The sequence below is a fragment of the Chaetodon auriga genome, chromosome 22 (genome assembly GCF_051107435.1).
Source record: "Chaetodon auriga isolate fChaAug3 chromosome 22, fChaAug3.hap1, whole genome shotgun sequence".
In the NCBI taxonomy this organism is placed as follows: Eukaryota; Metazoa; Chordata; class Actinopteri; order Chaetodontiformes; family Chaetodontidae; genus Chaetodon; species Chaetodon auriga.
The window spans coordinates 9,057,100-9,077,989 of record NC_135095.1 but is presented as its reverse complement, the minus strand read 5'-3'; the positions used below and the strand labels follow the sequence as shown (position 1 = coordinate 9,077,989).

Below are 20,890 nucleotides of genomic sequence, written 5' to 3'. Positions count from 1 at the left end.
TATCTCTATTGTAAAAGCGACTTCATATCAGTAAAAGAAAAAATGTCACATAATAACTGGTGTTACTGTTTGACCCGTGCATTGACTGAGCTAGCTTAACTGTGTACTGTTAGTGGCAACCGCAGAGGTAACATTACGCTTACAGTGCGCAGATATATAGGCTATAGAAAAGCTAATGATAAAAGAAAATGTAGAATAAGTAGCCTATAAACTAAGCATTCTGATTCGGTATTTTCAATAGTCTAACACGACTGTAACAAGTTAAAGAATAAGCGCGTTTGTACTGAAACAGCCGAATAATAAAGGTTGAATGAAGAGCAAATTTCCAACAAAAATATTTAAAATACATCAGTTTAAATATCAGATAATACTACCGCGTTCATGTCCGCTACACCTTCATGTCACGAAGTCGGGAAATGACACACAACCCAATTCAATGCGAGTGCGCTGACCCCGTAGTTGTCACATTTCCGACAGCACGAGAAGGCAGCACGTCTCCGTACCACTACGAGCAGCAGCAGCAGCAGCAGCAGCAGCAGCGCTTTCTCCCTCCGTAACCTAAACAATGACTCCTACTACAGACCGGAGGAAAGCACACCAATAGAATGCGTTACACAGCACCAAAACCCTGCATTTCGCTGCTATTCCGACCACTCACTTAAATGTGCCGACCGTAAACATGTGGATACCTACAGAACATGAGAAATACGGCGTCGGTAAGTTTATTGCCTTTATGTTTCTAAAACTGCTGTCCTCTGCGTCCACTCACATTCAGCTGGGGGGGCATGTGTGGACAGGTTCGTGGAGGTGAACTGGCTCCACGAATGATGATTTCCAGCACTGCGGATTGTTCTATTGCGAGTTTATTATTTTTATGATAAGGCAGCATCAGCTCTCCTCCGAACAGCCCGTGATGAGAGCTTGGATTCATCTGACTGCCACATTGCGAGGCACAGGGTTGTCGCTCTGACCCCCCCATGCTTTGCCAAATGCACAGCCACATTTGGATTTTTTTTTATTTTTTATTTTTTTTTTTTTACCCCCCTCTGCTCGTGATTTGCCCTATTTCCCCTGCATTGTCCGGGATTAAACTAGTGGGCTGTCTTGCCTCTGAGGTGCCTTGTATTTGTTGTGCTCTGTCTGTTTGAATGGAGGGGGAAAAAATCAGCTGCTGATCACAGCCAGTCGCTGTCTGTATGTTTCGCTCCACCTCTGCCAATTCTTCGAAAGAAACCCAAAATCAGAGAAAAAAAAATGAATATTTATTTCAGTGTGTGTCTGGGATCCAGATTGCTGTGGACCCTGCGAGGTCCTGGAGATGTGTGTATCCTTCATTGCATTGTTCCAGGCTGTCGGGGGTGGGGGTGTGTGTGTGTGGGGGGGCTCTGGATCAAACACTGAAGTGAGACAAACAAGCGACAACAACGCAACCGATGCCAAATGTAGAGGAGAGAGAGAGAGAAAAAAATCCCACACAGACTTTGTCCTGTTGGTGTGGTAGGAATGTCTCCTTTGCGTGACCGTACCCGCAAAAAAAGGGGCTCATTGAGATGCGGCTTAAATGTCTCATAATTATATTCCCCAGAGATACTGGTCTGCTCTGTGTGTGATGATCTGGTCCCTACAGGATCCCGCAGCCTCCGTGAAAACGAGCCAATAATCATTTTGTAATCTTTGCCAGGAGAAAGTGGCCAGTAAAAACCTCCTAAAACTACTACAAGAGATTGCACATTTTTCCTCCTTGTGCTGTCTTTCTTGTGCGCAGCCTATCTGGTTGCGTAAGAAGGCAGGCTCCCAGGCTCTTGTGAATGTTGCTTACTGTCCAAAAAGATGCCACCTTGCCACTGTGACCTGAAATCAGCCAAGCAGAAACTAGCCTTTGGCCTCTCCGTGTCACGCTCTGTGGTCTGGTCACTTGCTCGCTCTGCTAAATTCTCCCCTGGTATAGACTTGTTTCCCTTCTCTGGCCATGTAAGTGCTAAAAACCTGACCTGAGTCACTGTGTGCAGTTGTATTATACTTAATCCTGTGCAGGGAAGAGTCCCCCTAGAGCCCAGAGCTTCCATATTTTGATAGCACGGAATAGATTTACTTCTCAAACCCATTCCCTCCTGTCAAAGTGCATATGGCTGCATGAAAGGACGACATTTATTGTGAAGGCTAAATACTTGCCATTGTCCCTAAACTGCTGGAGGGGGCCCTGTTAATTGGATTAAGGCAGTTTATCCCCCCCCAATAACAGCAATAAGACTCATTTAATTGGCTGTGATTTACTTTTTAAGACATGTTTTGGCAGCGGTGCACGTCTTTGTGGCCAGGTCCTTTTTGAGGAAGGAACTGGGACGTTTTCCTGTTGTGAAATTCAGGTTACGTGATACACACACATGCGAACAAAGATGTTACTTTCACGTGTCAGCTTGAGCAGGCTCAGTGTTTTGTTTTTGTTTTTTGTTTTTCAGTCTGAAGTTCAGAAAGGTTGGCGTGCTTCTGGTCTTTGGTTTTGTTTGCACTATGCATTTCCTGTTAGTGTCATTCATTCTGTATGTGGAGTGGATCAGAGGAGACTATTGAGTGCTTTTAGGGGTATCACAGGGGCTGGGTTATCCTCCAAAAGAAGAAGTTGGTATAATGTGTTGTTTGACCACATCGCAAAGCAGAAGATACTGGAAGTCCAGGTGAAAAGCTGCCCATCATAGAGATAGTCGAGACGTGATAATCGTGTAAATATGGGGATTACAGCTGCCCCCTAGTTCCTATATCCATAAGATATGAGAGGAGTGGGTTTCCAAAGCTGCTCGACCTTCTGGCAAACACTTCTGATGATGTATACTAGCGCCTTAAATCTCACCACAAAAACCTTCCTAGTAGCTCTGCGTAAATAATTGAATATTGGTCAGATAATCCCGCTGAAATGAAAGGCTTTACATCGCTAAAATGTTTGCGTTCCAGCATGGTTACCGCGAGTGTTCCTGCACATGACGAGGCGAAATGTTCCATCAGCTGTTCACTCACTTTGCAGGGGAAAAGGATAAGTAAATGTTTATCCTTGTTTCAAAATACCCCCGCACCAGTAATGACCACTGATCCCCAGATGGAATCTCATTCTAAATTATTCATGCCAGGAGGAACAGCTGTTGCTTTTCCACAGGTCGCCGCAACTTATAGCGAAACAGTACCTGAAATGGTACTCAGCTAAATCACACTTCAGTAGAATTTAACATCATTGATCCACATCTGTTTGTACTTTCCCTTCAATTCTGCGGCACAGATTGAATATCCGTGCCGCAGAATTGCTGTGATATCTAAATATTGGTACAAGAAAGTCCCTGCCTCAGCCATTTTAAATGTGATCTCCTCCAGGTGCTTTCAGCGAACATTATATCCCCTTTTGACAGGGAGGCTGGCTAACTTAAAGGGCTTTGGAAGATCTTGGATCCTTGCAGGAACATTTGATCTCGGGCCAAATCGAGATGAGATAAGAACGCCTCGGCGTCTAATTGGAAGGTTGTGGCGTTTGATGTCGATTCGCCTTACCAGTGAAGCAGGGCCCTGGGAGGATGGGGGGCCACTGCCATTAATGAAATATGAATGGACTCTTGGCAAGTTGATGTTGAGGCGCCCATTAGCCCACCAGTGGAGTGATTACTGGTTCTTAACCTGAAGGAAGAAGGTTGGAAAATTGATGAGATGATGTTAATGTCTGACTCCTAAATGGACTTGGGATATGGAGACATTATATTGAGCCAAGAGGGAGGATAAAGTCATGTTTTTGAACACAAAGATGGATTAGGTTGGCAGTAAAAATGATGAGATCAGGTTACAGAGGATAAGAGGAGGCATGGAGTTTAGATTGCTGTGTCTTGGATGACAGAGGTACCCAACAATGGCTTTCCAATGCTCCATAAGTCTGCAATGGATAATCTATCACAAATGTCACTGAAGACAAACGCAGCCTGACTTGGTCACTGACTGCAGAACACACTCGAGGCGGCTCGTGTCATGTTGAGAGTCGACGTCGAGTTAATGCTGGAGACAGACAGAGATTGAGGCCGTTCTCCTCATTAAAGCCCTTTGATACAACCAATCAAGCATGTCATTGCTCATCATAATTTAGGCACGTAATTAAACCATTTTATAACGAGATGGTTTGCATCTGCATGCGTGCAAGTTGAATTCTCCGCTGATGGCTGGAGAAGCTTGATCTAGCGTGCAGTCAGTTCTTTGAGTGCCGAGGAAGAGAGAGCCGGTGTCGGGCCTGGGGGTTTCCTGCTCTCTCGTGGATGACATCGCTGGTTCCTCCCTTGGGGGGATGTCGCTGTGGTTGATAGGGGGTGGAGGGTGCTGGCGCGTGTCAGGGGTGGACTCATTGTCGGGGTGTCCGACCTGCCCTGTTACCCCCAAATCCACCCCCCGTCCCTTACCCTCTCACTCCACAGGGGATTAGCAGGTTGTTTTGGAGGGGGGCCCCGAGGCCCATTCCACCATTATACCCATGATTCTCTAATGCAGCAAGCCCCAGGGCGATGTATGGTTGAGGGTGGGGGGAGGGGGCGTGGTGAGGTGAAGCCTACCAGCTTGTAATTGCTTCCTCGCCCGCTGCCTCGTCTCCATCTGCAGAGATAGCACCCCTTTCTACTCAGTGCGTGCACGCACATTTGCACACATGCTCGCGCAGTCAACACGGAAGGAGACCGTAGGAGGCTCCCCCGTGAATCGAACAGATGCAGAAATAAATAAAAAAAAATAGATAGGAAGAGAGTTAACCAGCCAACCCACTACTATACACAAGCTGTTCCCTCATGCGTGCATGGAAGAGTTAAATAAATCTACACGGACATGTGACATATGACGAGCTCAATGAGCGTTTTATTCATTGCTGATTCACCCTGACAATAATAGCCTTTGTAGCGCAAACACGGCCTGCCTGAGACGCGAGTGCAGAGTTGGAGAAATTCCACCGCTGGTTCATTTGTGTCGTTCAATTAAATCATGCTCTATTTATTACGGAGCCCTCAATTATGAAAGAAAACACCCAAACTGCACAAACGTTGCCTGTCTGTCGAGCAGCGCTCAGCGCAGGCGAAGGACGCGCTTCTGTCAGACTCACTTATATTTTGTGGAAATGAGAATGTTTCATCTCCTTCCAGATTTTCATCACCACACCCGCTGTGGGGATACCCCTGTGAATCCCATTGGAAGTGGTGACACAAACAAACCAATGTGCTGTAATCGTCCGTCCGCATCCATGTATAATGTCAAGATCGGCAGCTGCGGGGAGCCTTCCTGCGTTTCCGCTGTGGCAGTGTACCGTGTTCGCTGAAGGGAGATGATGCTCCGAGATGGCCCAGTGATTTCCAGTTTACCAGCATGCATATGGCCATAATGACCATTATTTCCCTTTGGCTTGACATGAATTAATGTTTTCGAATGCTTGTCTGGTAATTGCCAACATACTTCTGAGAAGCATCGGTGATTGCAAAGTGAGTTTTTTTGTGATGAGCTTTTCTTTCTGTTCAAGATCCTGAATGAAATTTGTGGCTTTTAATCCAGTTCCATCCTTCTGGTCAGCTTGGCTGCTATGAGACACTCTGTCTTTGTAGCAGGTCTGTTGTGGTGTCCTGTGCTCGCGGTTCCCCTTCCTCGATATCAGTCCTTGATCCCTGTGTGAGAGAGAGGTTAATGGGATATGTCCTATTAGGAATTCAGCAGCTTAACTGATCAGTGGCACTGCTGTTGTATGTGTGTGTGTGTGTGTGTGTGTGTGTGTGTGTGATCGGTGTCGGTCGGTGGGGGGGAATGATTGACATGCCATTTTCATAAACGAAGGGCGTCTGCCGGTGACAATCACTGTGATTGGCGGGTGAGAAGAGCTGTTTATGCATCAAGAGACACTTGTTTTTTGTGCTCATTTGCGGCAGAAAAATGACTGCCGGCACTGGTCCAGCATCAGTTATCTGTGTGCCGTGGCTGTAATCCAGGCTGGCGTGTATTGACCATAAAGGAAGTGTACATTGATTTGTGTGAGCGTTTGTGTGACTGACCCAGTGCATCATAATGACCTCAAGGCTTCCATTTTCCCATAAACCTCAGTTTATTAATAGCTAGCTCTGCCCAGCCTCAAGTTACGAAAAGCAATGCTTCATTCATTGTTAACATGCTAATAAAAACTGATAGTTGTCGTCTGTTCAGGATGAATCTTGTAGAATTAATGCATTATTGATGGATAATAAAGTGTCAAGGCTTCCTTAAAGGACATATGCATAATTTAAGAATGTGAAGAGCTAATGGTCGTGGTTCTCTTGTTAATTCTTGAATATTCAACTGGCCTCTAACGCGCTCGTTCACACAGTCACAGCGGGCGGGGGGGGGGGGGGGGGGGGTAACCAGAGGAGACTCATACAGATGGCTTCAGTCCAGCTCTTTGTTTTGGTCTGCGGTGTAATCTATTTCTCTGTGGGATGATTGACCCACATCAGGCCAAATCTGCACTTTGCGGCAGTTTTTCCTCACAGCATATTTCTTCTGCATACTAGCCTTTGCGGTTTTATGATGGCACTGAGGACATGTCCACACTGAATTGCCAAATGACTACCAGTGTTCTTTGGACGCCTTTGACATGACCAGTGACATGCTGAACTGTATTTGGCTCAGTCTTTTTTTGCCAGTTGTGTGCGTCAGTATGCAGAAGCTGATCACTGTCATTAATGCATGTATGTGTAAAGTTTTTCCATATTTGTTGGCCGGGTGTCAAAACTTGAGCATTTTCGAAAAGCTTACAGGGTGAAAGCACCATTTAAAACTGTATGCATTCACTTTGCAGTGGAGCGTGTTTTCTAAAAGATCAAATTTAATTTGGATAAATCACCATTTAATGTGGATCGATTACCACAAAGGAGGATTGAAGATGCATTTGTGGACATGGCCTAAATTCATCTAAGTGGCAGGAAACAATTATCCGTCAAAAAGTGCAGTTCATCTCTCCTCATCCCCTCTGAAAAGCGTCACAGTCCAGTTCAGGTCATTGAGGACACTGGTTGGAGTTTATCACCAGGCCGACGGTCAGGATTAATGTCAGCTGGAGAGACAGAGACAGAGGAAAAGGGTCGTCAGACAGAGAGCTTAGAAGCCTTGGGCCTTGACTGGGCGTTCACCCACAGCACTGTCCACACGTGGCTGGCCTCATCTGTTCCCTCTGCTTTTGACTTGTAGGGTCTTAATTAATGGAAATGCTTTTGTATTTCGGTTGTATTGAGTCGGTTTCCTTTGCTTCCTGTTTCCCCTCTTGCAACCCCCCCCCCCCCCCCCCCCACACACACACACACACACACACACACACACACACACACTCCTCCTGTGGAGTGAACTGTTTCCAGAGACAGCAGGTCACACTCTGATGACCCTTATCTCACTCTCTGCCTCTTTCTTCTCATCTATCTCTCACTCATTCCTTTTCTGTCTAGCTTTTTTCCTGCTCCCTTCTTTTAGCAGCCCACTTCCCTCTATCTGTGCTGCAGTCTGTTCCACCGTTATCTCTCTTCCACATGTGTCTCCTTCTCTTTTTTTTCCCCTTCCCCTCTCCTGATCCACCCTCACCTGTCCTACATATCTCCAAATACTGTGTGTTTGCCTCTTGTGTATTAAAGGTTGCACATTCAAGGATCCCTGCATATTTGTGGCTGTGCTTCTCTGTGCGTATCTAATGTTGCATTGGTGCGTTTTTATGCCTGTGTGTACGTTTGTATGTTGTCTTTTGTGGTGTGTGTTTGCAGCAGCCTCAGTGGACTGCGAGTCTGAAGATGATAAAGCACTACAGATGCCCCACAGGCTTTGGAATAGAGATGTAGCTGCAGACGTTATACATCTCTGTTGTGCTACATATTCCCCTCCACATCAAAGCCTATTCAGCATATTTCCTTTTAATGGAAACATATCATTCAAGAAGTTGGACTTGGACTTAGCGCTAGCAAGCTAGCTGCAGCTGATAAAATACACAGTTGTCATTTCAGTCAGCAAAGTCAGTGCAACAAAAAGCCTACTGTAGTCTAGCGTGTGAAATTGGCAAAGACCTCAGACTTTGCATTTATCGGGGGCTGTTTTCACCCTAAAAGGGGCAAGGGCATGATGCAAGGGCAAGGCACCCGGATGTGTTGCTCTCATCTACAAATGGATGCATAAAAATCGCTCTGCTAAACATTTCTGCAGGATCTGCCTGCCTCTCTCATAAATAGTTTTGAAGTGCATGTAGCGGGCAGGCAGATGGTATGCTCATTTTTCCCTGGGTGTGCTTTCCGTCCCATTGTTTCTTTTCTCTTTACAGCCTTTGTACCTGTTTTATCAGTGGTTTCTTAATGAAGAAGGCAGCTGCTTTCACTGGCTAGTGGCCACCACCCAGAAACGACTTAAGAATGACCCTGCATCCTTGCTCTGCTGCTGATTAGATCTGCCTCTGTAAAAAGCGGCAGTGTGAATTTCTTTGTCTTCTCTTGCCTCTCTGTTTATTTATCCTGTTTCCTGTGGACTTGTATTTGAATCAGAGCAGGTTTTAGTGATGATTATTTCAGAATTGGCAGTGCAAATCTCCAGGGCAAATAGAGATGCTTGCACACACACACACGCACACACGCCACAGGTGTGCCTTACTTGTCGTGCATATTGACCGTAAGAGCTATGGCGGGGACATTGATCGGTTTAGATTCCTCTCAGCCCTCTCTGAGATTGAACTGTTTTCCAGTCTCCTTCGCTCTCTCCATAAAGATCACATTGGGAGGATCAGCTGGTGCCTGCCTGATTTCTGGGCTGCAGCCTCTCCAACCTTGGCTGCCGTTCGCGACCTTATTACCTGCTCAGTGTGCGTGCATCCGTGTGTGTACACCTCCTCTGTGGTTGAATTAGTGTATATGCCATCTCTACGTTCGATCTTTGTCCCCTTTGAGGTTCACATGTGTGCGCACAACCTGTTTCCTGCCGTCGCTGTGCCGTGGAGATGACGGCCTGGGTCTCCTGCACGTCACCCTGCTGCATGCGAGGCGCTGGCTCGCCGCCCGTCCTCCTCACCTCTCTTCTGTCAGTTCTCTCCTCACTTCCTCTCTCTGCCCGCGCACAGAAAAGCCAGTTTAATGTGAGGTTGACTTTCAAAAGAACTTTTCATTGCAACCCACTGCCGCTCGCTCGCTCGCCCGCTCGCCCGCCTTCGTCACGGCTTCTTTTTTTCACTCAATTTGACACTGAAGTGTTGCGGCCGATTGCAATTGATTTTCGGCACGCAAGACTGCGCTGATTGAAATGGCTTCATTCTATAGAGGGAGAAGGTATAGGATGTATAGTGTGCTGCGTATGGGGCTGTTCTTAATTTAGACTTGTGGGGCAAAAGAAGAGAAGAATTACAACTTTGAAAATGAGATTAACTCCAATCTCGGGGACAGAGCTCCAAAATATGATTACTTTGAAACTGACTGGTTCTCCCCAGCTGAACGATTCCTGTGAATTCCTAAATTAATTATGTGGGTGTTGTAGAGTGTCATTGCCTCAGAGAGTCTGTTTAATTCATCAGGTTGACTAAACCTCCGACTGCGACCCAGTTCACTTCTTACGTCTCCTCTTTTCAACCAGGCCCCTCTTCAGGGACTGTTCCTATTTAGACTGTTTATCCAGTTAAGAGCAAAGCCTTCAAAACACGCAGAGACAGAAACAGTTTTCTTAGTTAAATACTTGTCTTGAATTAATAAGCCCCCCAAATATCTGAGCCGCTGGAACATTTGAAGATTTGTTTGTCTGAGGGGAGAAGACCAAGTGTCTTTCCACTTCCTGCCTCTCATCGTTGATTGAATGGGGCCCTTTCAGCCTTCTTCTAACAACTCCAAACGCTGGCATCGTAGTGCATTGTAAGGTTTGCTTTGTTTGTGCTCCTATTCTGGAACTGGCACAGAGGATTCCTTCTATTTATTCAGCAGGCTGAGTATTTCTTTTCTTTTTTCCTGCCGTTTAAGAGAGACCCGCAAAGACATGCTGGGGATATGCAATTGCTAAAAGAATAGTTTGACATTTCCTGTTTGCTTTCTTGAGAGGAAGATGAGAAAATTGATACCACTCTCATGTCTGTACGCTAAATATGGAGCAACAGCCTGCAGATGGTTAGCTTAGTGTAACACTGAAAGCGTCTGGAAACAGCTAGCCTAGCTCTGTCCAGCACCTTTAAAGCTTATGAATAATCTTGTTTGTCTAAAAAGCATTAATAAACATGAAAAGATAGCTGTTTCCAGTCTTTGTGCTAAGGTAAGCTAACCAGCTGCTGACGTAGCTTCTTCTGTGCAGACGTGAGAGTGGCATCAACTTCCTAAAATGTTACAGGAGAACTTAAATCCTATGTTTTTCAAAGATGTGTACTGATGTTGCACCAACTCTCTGGTCGCATGAAGCAACACAGCATTAAACCAGGCACCAGGGTCACTCCAGGCAATGGTATCAGTTTCTTTTCCTCCCTCCAGGCTTTCCCAAAAAAAGGCAACACTCAACCGCGGTGTGATTGACTTGAAGTTGCTCTGTTTTCCACAAGCCTAACCTCTCTCTAAGCATCCACCTGGTGCCTTTATTTTCCTCCTTCCACCAGTCGCACCCTCAGGGGAGGGAGTCTGAAGAGCTAAAAGCAGAAAGTGGCGCTGCTAAAAGCGGTTGAAATGGATCCCCTTTGTGTGGGGGTGAGAGGGGAAATACGAAGGAAGAACCCCCCACTGTGGGAGCCTTTGTGCGGGGAGTAGAAACACTCAGTCTGGGCGATGATGGCGGATGTACACCTCAGGCAGTTGGTTCAGTCCAGCATGGCAGATGACAGCAGAGGGGAATTATTGTTTGTATGTATGCTGGCTATGTACGCAACACGAGCGCAACCCATGATCTTATAGCGGCTCCCCTCCCAGTGGATGGTTCTCATACCTTTTGAAGGCCCCTGTCTATTCTTGCTAACAAGCAATTTGTGCTGAGGGCTGGCCTCAGATGAAGTATACAGACGCTGGCATGGAAATAGTACACAAGCTCGGATGCCAGTGAGAAAAATGTCCACATTTACTGGTATTTATTTCAAAAGATCCCTCTTTGACTGCAGATGGCTTCATTTGTCAAGTGATATATTGAGATTGTATTGGTTTGTTTTTCATTCCCAAGGGCACCGGAGTTTTTAAAAATAACATCACCGCCCAACTATTTCCCATAGAGAAACCTCTGCTGCTAATGGCTCAATAATGGAAATATCTTCTTGGATCTTGTATCCCCTTGCCTATTTATCAACAGCCTAATGACCTGTCATGGGTTCCATTTTGACCTTGATGGCCATTACAAAGCCCAGTATCATCTTTCAGCCTTTGAGCACCTTTTGAAGAAAGATGCTTTCATGTTGTTTCAATGGTCCAACTTGAAAAGAGCCGTGAGAGGGATAGCGTAACATCAGTGATTTATGTCTCTTGTCATGAATCCCATCCTCTTGACTTTGACTTTTTATTAAAGCAGCACGTCGAGAGCCCGCCTGTACGCGGCTACAGCAGTGAAACGAGCCGTTATTTGTTTTCCATCGCCTTCTAAAGTAATCTTAATTGGAGAACTGAAAAGCAAAACACATTCTTCACAGCCAGCATACATGCGAGCGGCTGGCGTTGCGGGAGCAGATGCCCGAGTCGAAGCAGAACCGTGCATTGTCTTCCTTCCTGCCTCTCTCTCGGTTCACTCGGGCCAGCTCGGCCCCTCCGCTGTGCCTTGCTGACATAATGAGTATGAGGATGCTAAAAATACTGATGCACAAATGGAGCATGCTGCGCTGCATGCGTTTAGCACGTATGTTTTAGCATAGCTGCTGATGCTGCCGTGTCTCCTGAAGCAGAAAAGGAAAAAAAAAACTTCTTTGCTTGCAGTTCTGATCAAAAAGACAGCTGATTCGGCTCTTTATGTTGCAATATCTAATGCTAGAAGGATGCGCCCAATCTGACATTCTGTTGCATTCTGTGGCTGCATTTCCCCCCCGGGTTTGTATTGAGTTCAAAGGTTAGTGTGGTAATGGTAGTGATTGAATGGGCGCTTGGAAGCAGGCCATTGATTTGCAGGGGAATGTTTCCAGGCATCATCAGTGGTGATGCGTCACCCATCAACTCCCGCCGGACCCTCATCTGGACTACAGCCATAATCCTCTTTGCGCAGGCTGTCCTAATGCACCAGTAACCTCACCGTCACCACCACCTATAGGAATACAAGCTGGGCGACAGTGGCCAGCTGTGACTGAACCTGTTTGGCGTAATGATTGTGAGAGCAAGCACTCAAATCTTATGTAAACACTGAAGTGTCTTTACATTATCATGTTGCCAGTTACACATTTAGAAAATTACTGACAGTGAAAAATGAATGGTACACGACAGCAATATGCAATATGCAGAAATATTGCCATTCTAGGCATCAAAAATGCTTAAATTTGTTTTAGTGGTACAATATAGGCTGCATCATGTGTTATATAACTTAAAAAAAGAAAAAAAAAAAACAGCTTTGGCCTGTTTTGATCTTCACTGTCAAAGCATCCTGTCAGTCTGTGTGTAAATCCTTCCTCCTCTGCAAGGATTTGCATCCCATAACTCCTAACCTCATCTTTAACCATAAGTGAAAAAAAAATTCAACCTCAATGAAATCAGCTGATTGGTGGAGCTTCTTTGTGGTGGGCCGGGCAAAGCCTTCCTTCCTTGCGGACAGTGTTAATTCCAAACAAGTTGTCATTAAATGCGGCGAAATGAGGTTTGATGTATTATGCGGTTCAATGCATTAAACATCAAGCATCGCATTTTATTTTTTCAGTTTCTTGCATGGAACACATTTTTGGCCCAAAGATGATAAAAAAAAAAAAAAAAGAACAGAGCCAATCAGTGAATTCTGATAAGCTCAACTAACTGATTCATTTGGGATATTGTGACATATGTTTGTAGTATTTGGCACACATGATAAAATGGATGTGAGTGAATGATGTCACTTATCTTGGCATAATTAATGTTTATGTTGGAACAGCCAAAATGACTACTTATAGCACAGAGATCCCAAGCTCTGACTGAGCATCTTTAAAGCGGATATTAGCTTATAGTTTACTCATGCACGGGTGCATCCTTTGTACTGTATGTGCACTTACTGTCTTGAGCATGATCTGCCAGGCATTACCGAGTAACATCCACGAGGAAGTGATGAGAAAATGAAGGGAGAGAGAAACGGGAAAAAAGAGAGGTGGATATGAGCGCGGTGGAGGAGGAGACACAGCGAGGCGGAGAGAATCAGACAGACATGAATGTGACAGTTTGATGGGCTGTCAATTGACGGTCCGCGTGGACTTCCTCCTCCGAGCTGAGCTGCCAAAGCTCGCAGAGCGCCGTCCCAGCGTGTCTCTATCTGCCCGTTTGCGTTTCAGGAGCTCCTCTCTGTAGCTCATTAGAATCTTTATACTTTCCTCCCCCAGGGGAGCACCAGGCGTTGAACGGGCACACAAATGAGGCTACCTTTCTGCTTTGTGTAATGGTGCTCGCTCGCAACGGTGGGAGGAGAAAAACAAAGATGAAATTAATCACGCTAGCCTCATCCCTCCCTCTTCTCCCATCCCTCCCCCCCCCCCCCTTCAAGTTCAGAGCTCCTCCAGACTTTTTAACTAGTTTTATTTAATTACAGACAGCATTAGGGCGCACACAAGTGCCGTTGACCTAAATCAGGAATCTGGGGCGTTTTTTTTTTTCCCCCTCGCCCCCTCCAACTTCTTACTCCACTCTATTGATTTTGTCTGTGTGGACGAGCACGAGCAAATTAGCCGAGCGTGGCCCTCGGTTTGACACTCACTGCGAGCCTGTCTCTCAGCCTGCATCTGAATCAGCCTGGCCACAGCGCCGCCTCCTCCCAATTTAATCTGGAGGATATGTAGGGGAATTGGGAATCTCGTCTGTTTGGGGGGGGGGGGGGGGTCCCTGACAGAAATGAAAGGCGTTGCGAAACAAATTGGAGAGCGGCCTCTTTGTTCACACGGATGTCGTTGAAGTAATGGACAAGATTAAGGCAACGTGTGAAGCACCTCCTCGAGCTGAGGCGAAATTCAAAGCAGGCACGAGGGATTTTCTTGTGTGACAGCTGAGTATCAGTTAATTATTTTTATGGCGTGAGACGGCTCGAGTGGCTACTCTCTCTTCCCTCTCGCTCAGTGTAGCTCTTGGCTGTGTCATTTCCTACGTGGTTTGCTTTCAGCTCCGATCCTCACTCCCTTCTTGCCCGAGTTTTGATTCCTGGAAGACATGGTTCCAAACCATAGTGGTTCTCTCTCTCTTTTTCCCCCCCTCCATCTCTCCGAGCCCAAAGTTCTCCGACCCCGGGAGTAATCCTTCTTGATCCACCAATGGCATGCAGCGCACAGGAAAATAGCCCCGACGACAGCTGAACCCCCTAGCCCCGCAGGAATGTTTGACCACGTGCACACACGCACACACAGGCCATACATCCAAACACAGTGTGGCACAGTGCGGAGCCGAACAGAGCGCCTCATTCTAAAGATGGCTGTTTTGGAATCAGCTGCGACCGGCCAGTCCGCCCTTGTTTACATTCGGCGCTCTCGTGTACTCCGGATGAACATGAAAGCAAATTTGGGGAACGAGTCATCTCTTTTCTTCACAAGCCCTGCGATTCATGACAGAAAGCGCCGCGCGAGCTGACCGCAGCACAGTAGAAGGAAGGAAACTCATTTCCTACAGAGAGCCATTAGACATTGTAACACAAACGAGTTATCTGATATGTATTTTAATACACAGTGTGTGTACACGAGAGCTTCCAGTAAATTGGTGTTTTCTGAACTGCTTCCGTCAAAACTTTACTTACTGGTCTGCCCCATTCCTTGTCCATATTTCTGTGTGTGTGTGTGTTACATCCATTATTGATCTGTCTAAGTTATAGCAGATGTCAGAAGGGCTGGCACGCTAACAAGCCACGGAATCCAACCCTCATTTTTCAGTTTTCAGTGTGCGAGGCTCTCTTTACAGGAAAGAATGAGAATCGCTGCCAACATAGACACGGACGCACACTCATACACGCACTCATTCATCCTCCGTATCTTGTGGAAAGCGGAATGCATATCACATGAAAACGTTTTATTTTTATTCTGAGGCTTGGGCTCGATGACAGATTCCGTGCTTGTCGTATTTCTTGGTTCAGTCGCCCCTCACCGCTGTCGCTATCTTGCCTTTGTTAGTTCAGCTCTATTGTAGTCAAATGGCCTCCTCTGCTCCTGCCGAGCTCGGAGGGACTTGTGGCAGAGCTTACAGACTTGCTTAGAATTGCCTGATACCCAGTGGTACAGCCTGTACTTGAAAAATGCCACCGCTGAATGGCTCTTTGTTTGGATACCAAACTGTATTGGTAACAGATTTGCAGATCCTGGATCAGACTGCACACTGTGGCCTTGCAAAGCTATGCACCTTAACGTCTGAGTCAACATTATTTAGGGACTTAGCACTGTTGATTCTGATTGTACCGACTTCCCTTTTATCTGTAACTCTATCTTTATCTGTTTAACACGTGAGATCATTTGTAACATGCAGGAGCCATAATGTCATGTTGTGTGTCTGTTGATTCAGCAGTGCTCAAATAGCGCTGGGTCGCCTTATTTTTTGGAGTTGAAGTTAATTAAAATGGACATATGTTCCCACAAACAGTGTTGATTGTCCAGCCAACATCTTAATGCTCTGCACACACTCAGTTTCTGTCTTTATCATGAAACAAGTCATCCATCCATCCATCCGTCCATCGATCACACATCCCTCCAGTCAAGTGTCTCGTCTTTCCGCTGCTTCACAGGTTTGCCTTTAAGTTGTTAGCTTAGCTGCTCTTTTCCCAATTGGAGGGATGCAGTCAGAGCTGCAGATTGGTTCCTATTGTGAAGCAGTGACTTGCTAGATGACTTGCTGGCTTAGCTGATAATAAGATATGCTCCAGTGGCTTGTATTTGTGTAGCACCTGCCATCTGTGTGTCCTTGAGTGGAGCCACTATGTGTGTACTTGTGTGTGTGTGTGTGTGTGTGTGTGTGTGTGTGTGTGTGTGTGTGTGTGTGTGTGTCTGAGTTGCTGCCACTTCCTGTGAAGTCGTCTTCAGTTGCCCTGGCTGTGTTCTGAGGCTATCGCCGTCTGTCAGAGCGCCTGTGTGTGTGCTTTGTCGCGAGCATGCCGTACTCACACATGTCCTGTGACTGTGCGCACTTCAGTCGGCGCCTCTTTCCCGTGTCTCGACCCCACGCCGTGAATCTGAGCGCACATCCAACATCCCGGCCGGCGCCCAGCGGCCCTTCGGCTCAGCGCGGACGACCCACACTGTGGTCTTTTCATTCACTCTTGTGCTTTTCATACACTCCCCGGTGACTGAAATCACTCAGTGATGCTCCAGTCCTCTCTTATACAGTCTCTGTGTCTCTGCTTTTCACTGAGCTCTTTGTTTCTCCTCGGGAGGGGAGTAGAATGAAGGCTACTAGGCCAGGATGTGAAGCGAACGTATAGAATAACACAGCATTCGGGATACTCGTCCTGTGGGATTTTCTCTCTCTTTTGTTTGTGCTGCGTCTTTAATTCTCCCCCTTTTTGTGTTTTATCTTGTTTGCAACAAACTGGGCTAAATAAGACTCTTGGTGGTTGGAGGCAGGATTGCCAACTTTTAGCAGACATGGAAACAAGGAATGTAATTGCCTGAATTGTCTTCAACTCTATAATTAGCTTCAGCCATATCATCAACATTGTCATTCTCCCTCCTCCCCACTCTCCTTGTCTTTCTTTGTCTTTGCACTCTCGTCTAATCACTGTATCTTCTGGGAGGCTTAGCATTTAGCGGTAGCAGCATGGGGTCATTACTCCGTAACTGGCTGATATCGTGCTTCAAAGGGGGACGTGTACGGTCAGCCTCATCACTAATGGAAGACTTATGGTCGGCAGGGGGATTAGATGAAAACGGATGCAGAGCTTGACCCTCTTCTTGTGCTCTCTTCTTTTTAAGTTACATTTTAACCCCTTTTCCCTTCCCCTCTCTCTTCTAGTACTTAATCTTTATTTGTTCATCAACCTCTGTCTCAAGCTAACCTTTCCCCTCATCCCTCCCTTCTCTCTGTATGTGTTTTTATCCCTTGAGCTGATGGTTGCTAATCAGGTGAGGCAGAAGCGTCTTGTTTAGATACGGCTGGCACACACATGCAAATACATATTGTATGCGCTTTCAAATGCCACATTGATACCAAGGTATGTGTGTGTTTATAGCAAGAGGCCGCGCTGTGGTTTTTCACAGAAATGAAGCTGTGAAATCTCTCTTTTCATTTCCTCACTGTCCTCGGCACCATAGCCCCGTGCCCTAGAGAGCATAACTGCCCTTTTATTACCACGCACACAGGATAGAATTACCCTTATGCACATTTATGTGTTTGATAGGTCTCATTCTGCAGTGAGGAATGCTGAACAATAGTTTTAATTTTAGCTCAGAGGAGGTGTTTGTGTGCGCCGTCGAGTTGCTGGAAGTTCATTCATCCTCTGTGGGCTTTTGTGTCACGGCTCGCACCCTACAATTGAGAGTGCGGCGGTGATGTTGCGGCGGCATGTTGCCTTAACAACAAATCAGTGTTCAAAACAGCCTGCATCTGTGTCTAATAAAATGTGTAACTTGTTCCCAGGCTACCGTCGTGCAACAATCCAGCGGGTTTGACTCAGAAGAAAACCTCCATATGGTCGTTCATGGCTCAGCGCAGATTCAGAGATGCCGGGCTAACCCTGCTAACAACATGCACGTGGGCGTGTTTGTGCGCGTGTCGTGCGCAATCTCATGCATGCGTGCATGCTGAGATACTGCATGTGTGCAGAACAACATGCTTTTCATCAGTGGGGTGATTTTTTTAATGAGGTGATAAGCGCCAGCTGTCCAGTATGATACGACAGAATCGAATGGTATGATACCAGCACATTAGCGCAGTGACACATGCTGAGTGCACAAATGAGAAGCATCCTTCAAATGCTGAGCTGCACAGCTCGTGCATCGTCCTCAGGCTTGAAAGCTTCAAGCTTCAAGGTCCGATTCATCCAATCAAAAACACATGAAGATTGCCAGTTCTCCAGAAAGGATTAAAAATACACTTTGAATGAACTTTAAAATATAAATACGCACAAGATAAAATCTAAAATGAAAGGGGAGCGATAAGATGGCAGGAATCATGTCCTCCTGCAGATATCTTGCTATTCTGTCTTTATTTCCTGAGGAATGAAGGAGAAATACTCCTGCACCAGACTTCCTGATGATCATCAGACAATATAACAACTTCTTAATCATTAACTCGATGGAGACGCAGGAGCACATCAGGATGGATATGCAGAGCAAATCTGTCTCAGAGTGAGTGATAGCATTTCAGTTATTGCTTCTGGAGCATACGGATGTATAAAATTATCCAAAGGTCCACTGGTTCATAAAGTGTATCTCTAGAGGATGATGTCTTACATAATCCCACAGAACATCTTGTATAACTGATCATAGGTTGACTTAGCAGAGGTTCAGACATAAAACAGCTCAGGGTTATATATTCCTCTCATATGATGTGTCATTGATGGTAGTGGAGACCATGGTCCAGCATCTCCCATAGTGGTCAGCTGGGTTGAGATCAGGTGACTGTGAAGGCCATAGGACGCCATTCAGTGACCTTGGAGCATCTGCATTTGGGATGTTTCTCCACTCATTTGTTTTTCCTTGCAATTGCAATTATACAAGGGTTGACTTAGAAGCCTGCTGCTGCCCTGACAATGTCTCCGTCGCTCTCTCATATGTAACTGTTGCTGTTACCTAACAAGCTGGAGCTTTGCTATTTTCTGATCTGTAATGTCATTCTTTGCCAGAGCAGAAAGTCTAAACCTTCTATTAAGCAACAAGCTCTCTCTGTGTAACTATGCCTTTAACTGTTTTTTTGTACATTCTGTACCTGAACCAGCCGTTGCAGTGAAAAACCTTGGAGGTGATGAATACGTTTAGTTTTAAGGATGAAGTGGGAAATGATTATTTCATTGTGTACACAGTGTCCGTACCTGCAGCAAGTCTTGGCAGAGACACATTAAAGTTGTACACTTAATGCAGCAATCAGCAACTTTCCATGTGTTAAACCTGCAGGTGTGAGCACAGCATCTTGCAAAATATTTGGGAAATGATGTGTGATGGTGTGTGCGTTATCAACCAGACAGGTGGAAGCTGAGTATGGGGAGCTTCTTCTACTCCAGCAGTTGACCGTTCTTTCAACCTTTCCCAGAACATTGCAGTCAAATTCGAGTGGATATATTGCAGCCGTCTCTTCTTCTCTGTCTTCTCCATGATTGATTTCACTGATTTGCACGCGTCCAGGCTCCCTGCCCTCACCCACACCTCCGTCCTCCGGCCCCTCCGTCGGTGTGTGCATGTTCGAGAGCCGACAGGGAGCATCTCTCTTCCCCTCGAGCTGACATGCTACAGCGCAGGGGCAAACAAAGTGAAGTGAGACACGGGAGAGCTGACAGCTACTTATCTCAGCTGCCTCTCTGTTTGATTCACTCTCCCTCACTCTCTGTCTTTCTCCGTCTCGTCCCGTCTCTCTGCTTTCCCATTGTCTCTCTCCGCCGCATTGTCTCGCTGTTCTGCTGTGTTTATCTGTCCTTCACCTTCTCGCCTTCTGCCTGTCTTTACCCAGACTCTGTCCTCTTGCTCTCCAGTCAGCACAAATCCCACCGGTGTCTGTGCATCTCCAGGCTTGAGGCTGTGGCTGTAGGCTACGCTCCACTGTCTCTCCCATCTCAAGTCTCTTGACAGATGTATAACACTAATAAAAATTCAAACTAAGCAATTGCAGCGGTTTTACCTGCTCGGCTTCTCAAATGCAATTGATTTCGCTTCACCTTGGGGCTGAGTTTTCCCTTTCTTTCCCCCTTTTTAGAAATGCCACGCCTTCAGTGTTTGATTTTTGGCCAGCCGGAGCTGCGAGATACAGAACCACAGATGCTGTTTTTGTTGGATTTTGTTTCATCACTTTTTCATCATAGTTTCATCATCCTCAATGTGGACCTGACTGCTGTTTGGGTTGCTGTAGCCTAGAGCAATGAAATCGAGTGTATGTGTGTGTGTGTGTGTGTGTGTGTGTGTGTGTGTCTTATTTTCCAGTGGTGGCTGAGGATCTATTGCTGATGTCATGTCAGTGAGATGTGATGTCAGACACTGTTTAGGCTAACAGCGCTGCTCACAGCTAAACGCACAACCTGCCACATGCATCACACATCTGTGTGGACTGAGAATGTGTGTGCGCGCTCACAAAGGTCACACTCACAGGTACAATACGCACATGTTCTCTTCAGGCCCCACGTGTTCACCGTGAATTTCCTGTCAGTATTGGGTGCATGAGTGTATTTGCATCTGCATGTGCCACTGCAGCACAAGTGCATAATTTGTTGTACTTTGATTCGAGAGAGCTTGAAGTGCAGATAGAGGTCAGTCACACCGCCTCTTCCCCGAAAGAGAGCGTGTTGAGGGACGGTAGAGACACTGTGGAATCGAGAGGGAGCTAGCAGTGAGTCAGAATGAGAGAAAAACAGATTGATGCAGTCGGTTTCATTTGACACTCCCACTTTTAACCGTTATACCTGAAGGAAGCGAAGCAGATGCTTGTCTGTTAATCTTTCTTCTTTTTCTGTTCCATCTGTCAGTGGGAGATGCAGCCTACTCTCCACTTATCTATCTCCGTCCCTTCGATTCTCACTCCTTCACCCTCTACAAGCTCTCTTTAGCTGTGTAAGTCTTTATCTTGTACTGCTTTATCACCAGCCACACCCCCACCCTTCATTTCCCTCCTCTCCCTCTGTATATTTGCCTTATTTCCTC

The 20,890-nt window shown here is 46.2% G+C and overlaps 1 protein-coding gene across 11 annotated transcripts in view; it reads left to right on the top strand.

Moving 5' to 3' along the window:
- Nucleotides 1-464: 464 nt before the first annotated feature.
- dock4b (dedicator of cytokinesis 4b) overlaps nt 465-20,890 on the top strand; it is a 104,679-nt gene continuing 84,253 nt past the window's right edge. For all 11 annotated transcript variants that reach the window (XM_076722558.1, XM_076722553.1, XM_076722551.1 and 8 more), the window contains exon 1: nt 465-716. In XM_076722558.1, coding sequence (XP_076578673.1) covers nt 680-716 — 37 coding nt within the window. In that variant the 5' untranslated portion in view covers nt 465-679. The remainder of the gene's footprint in view (nt 717-20,890) is intronic.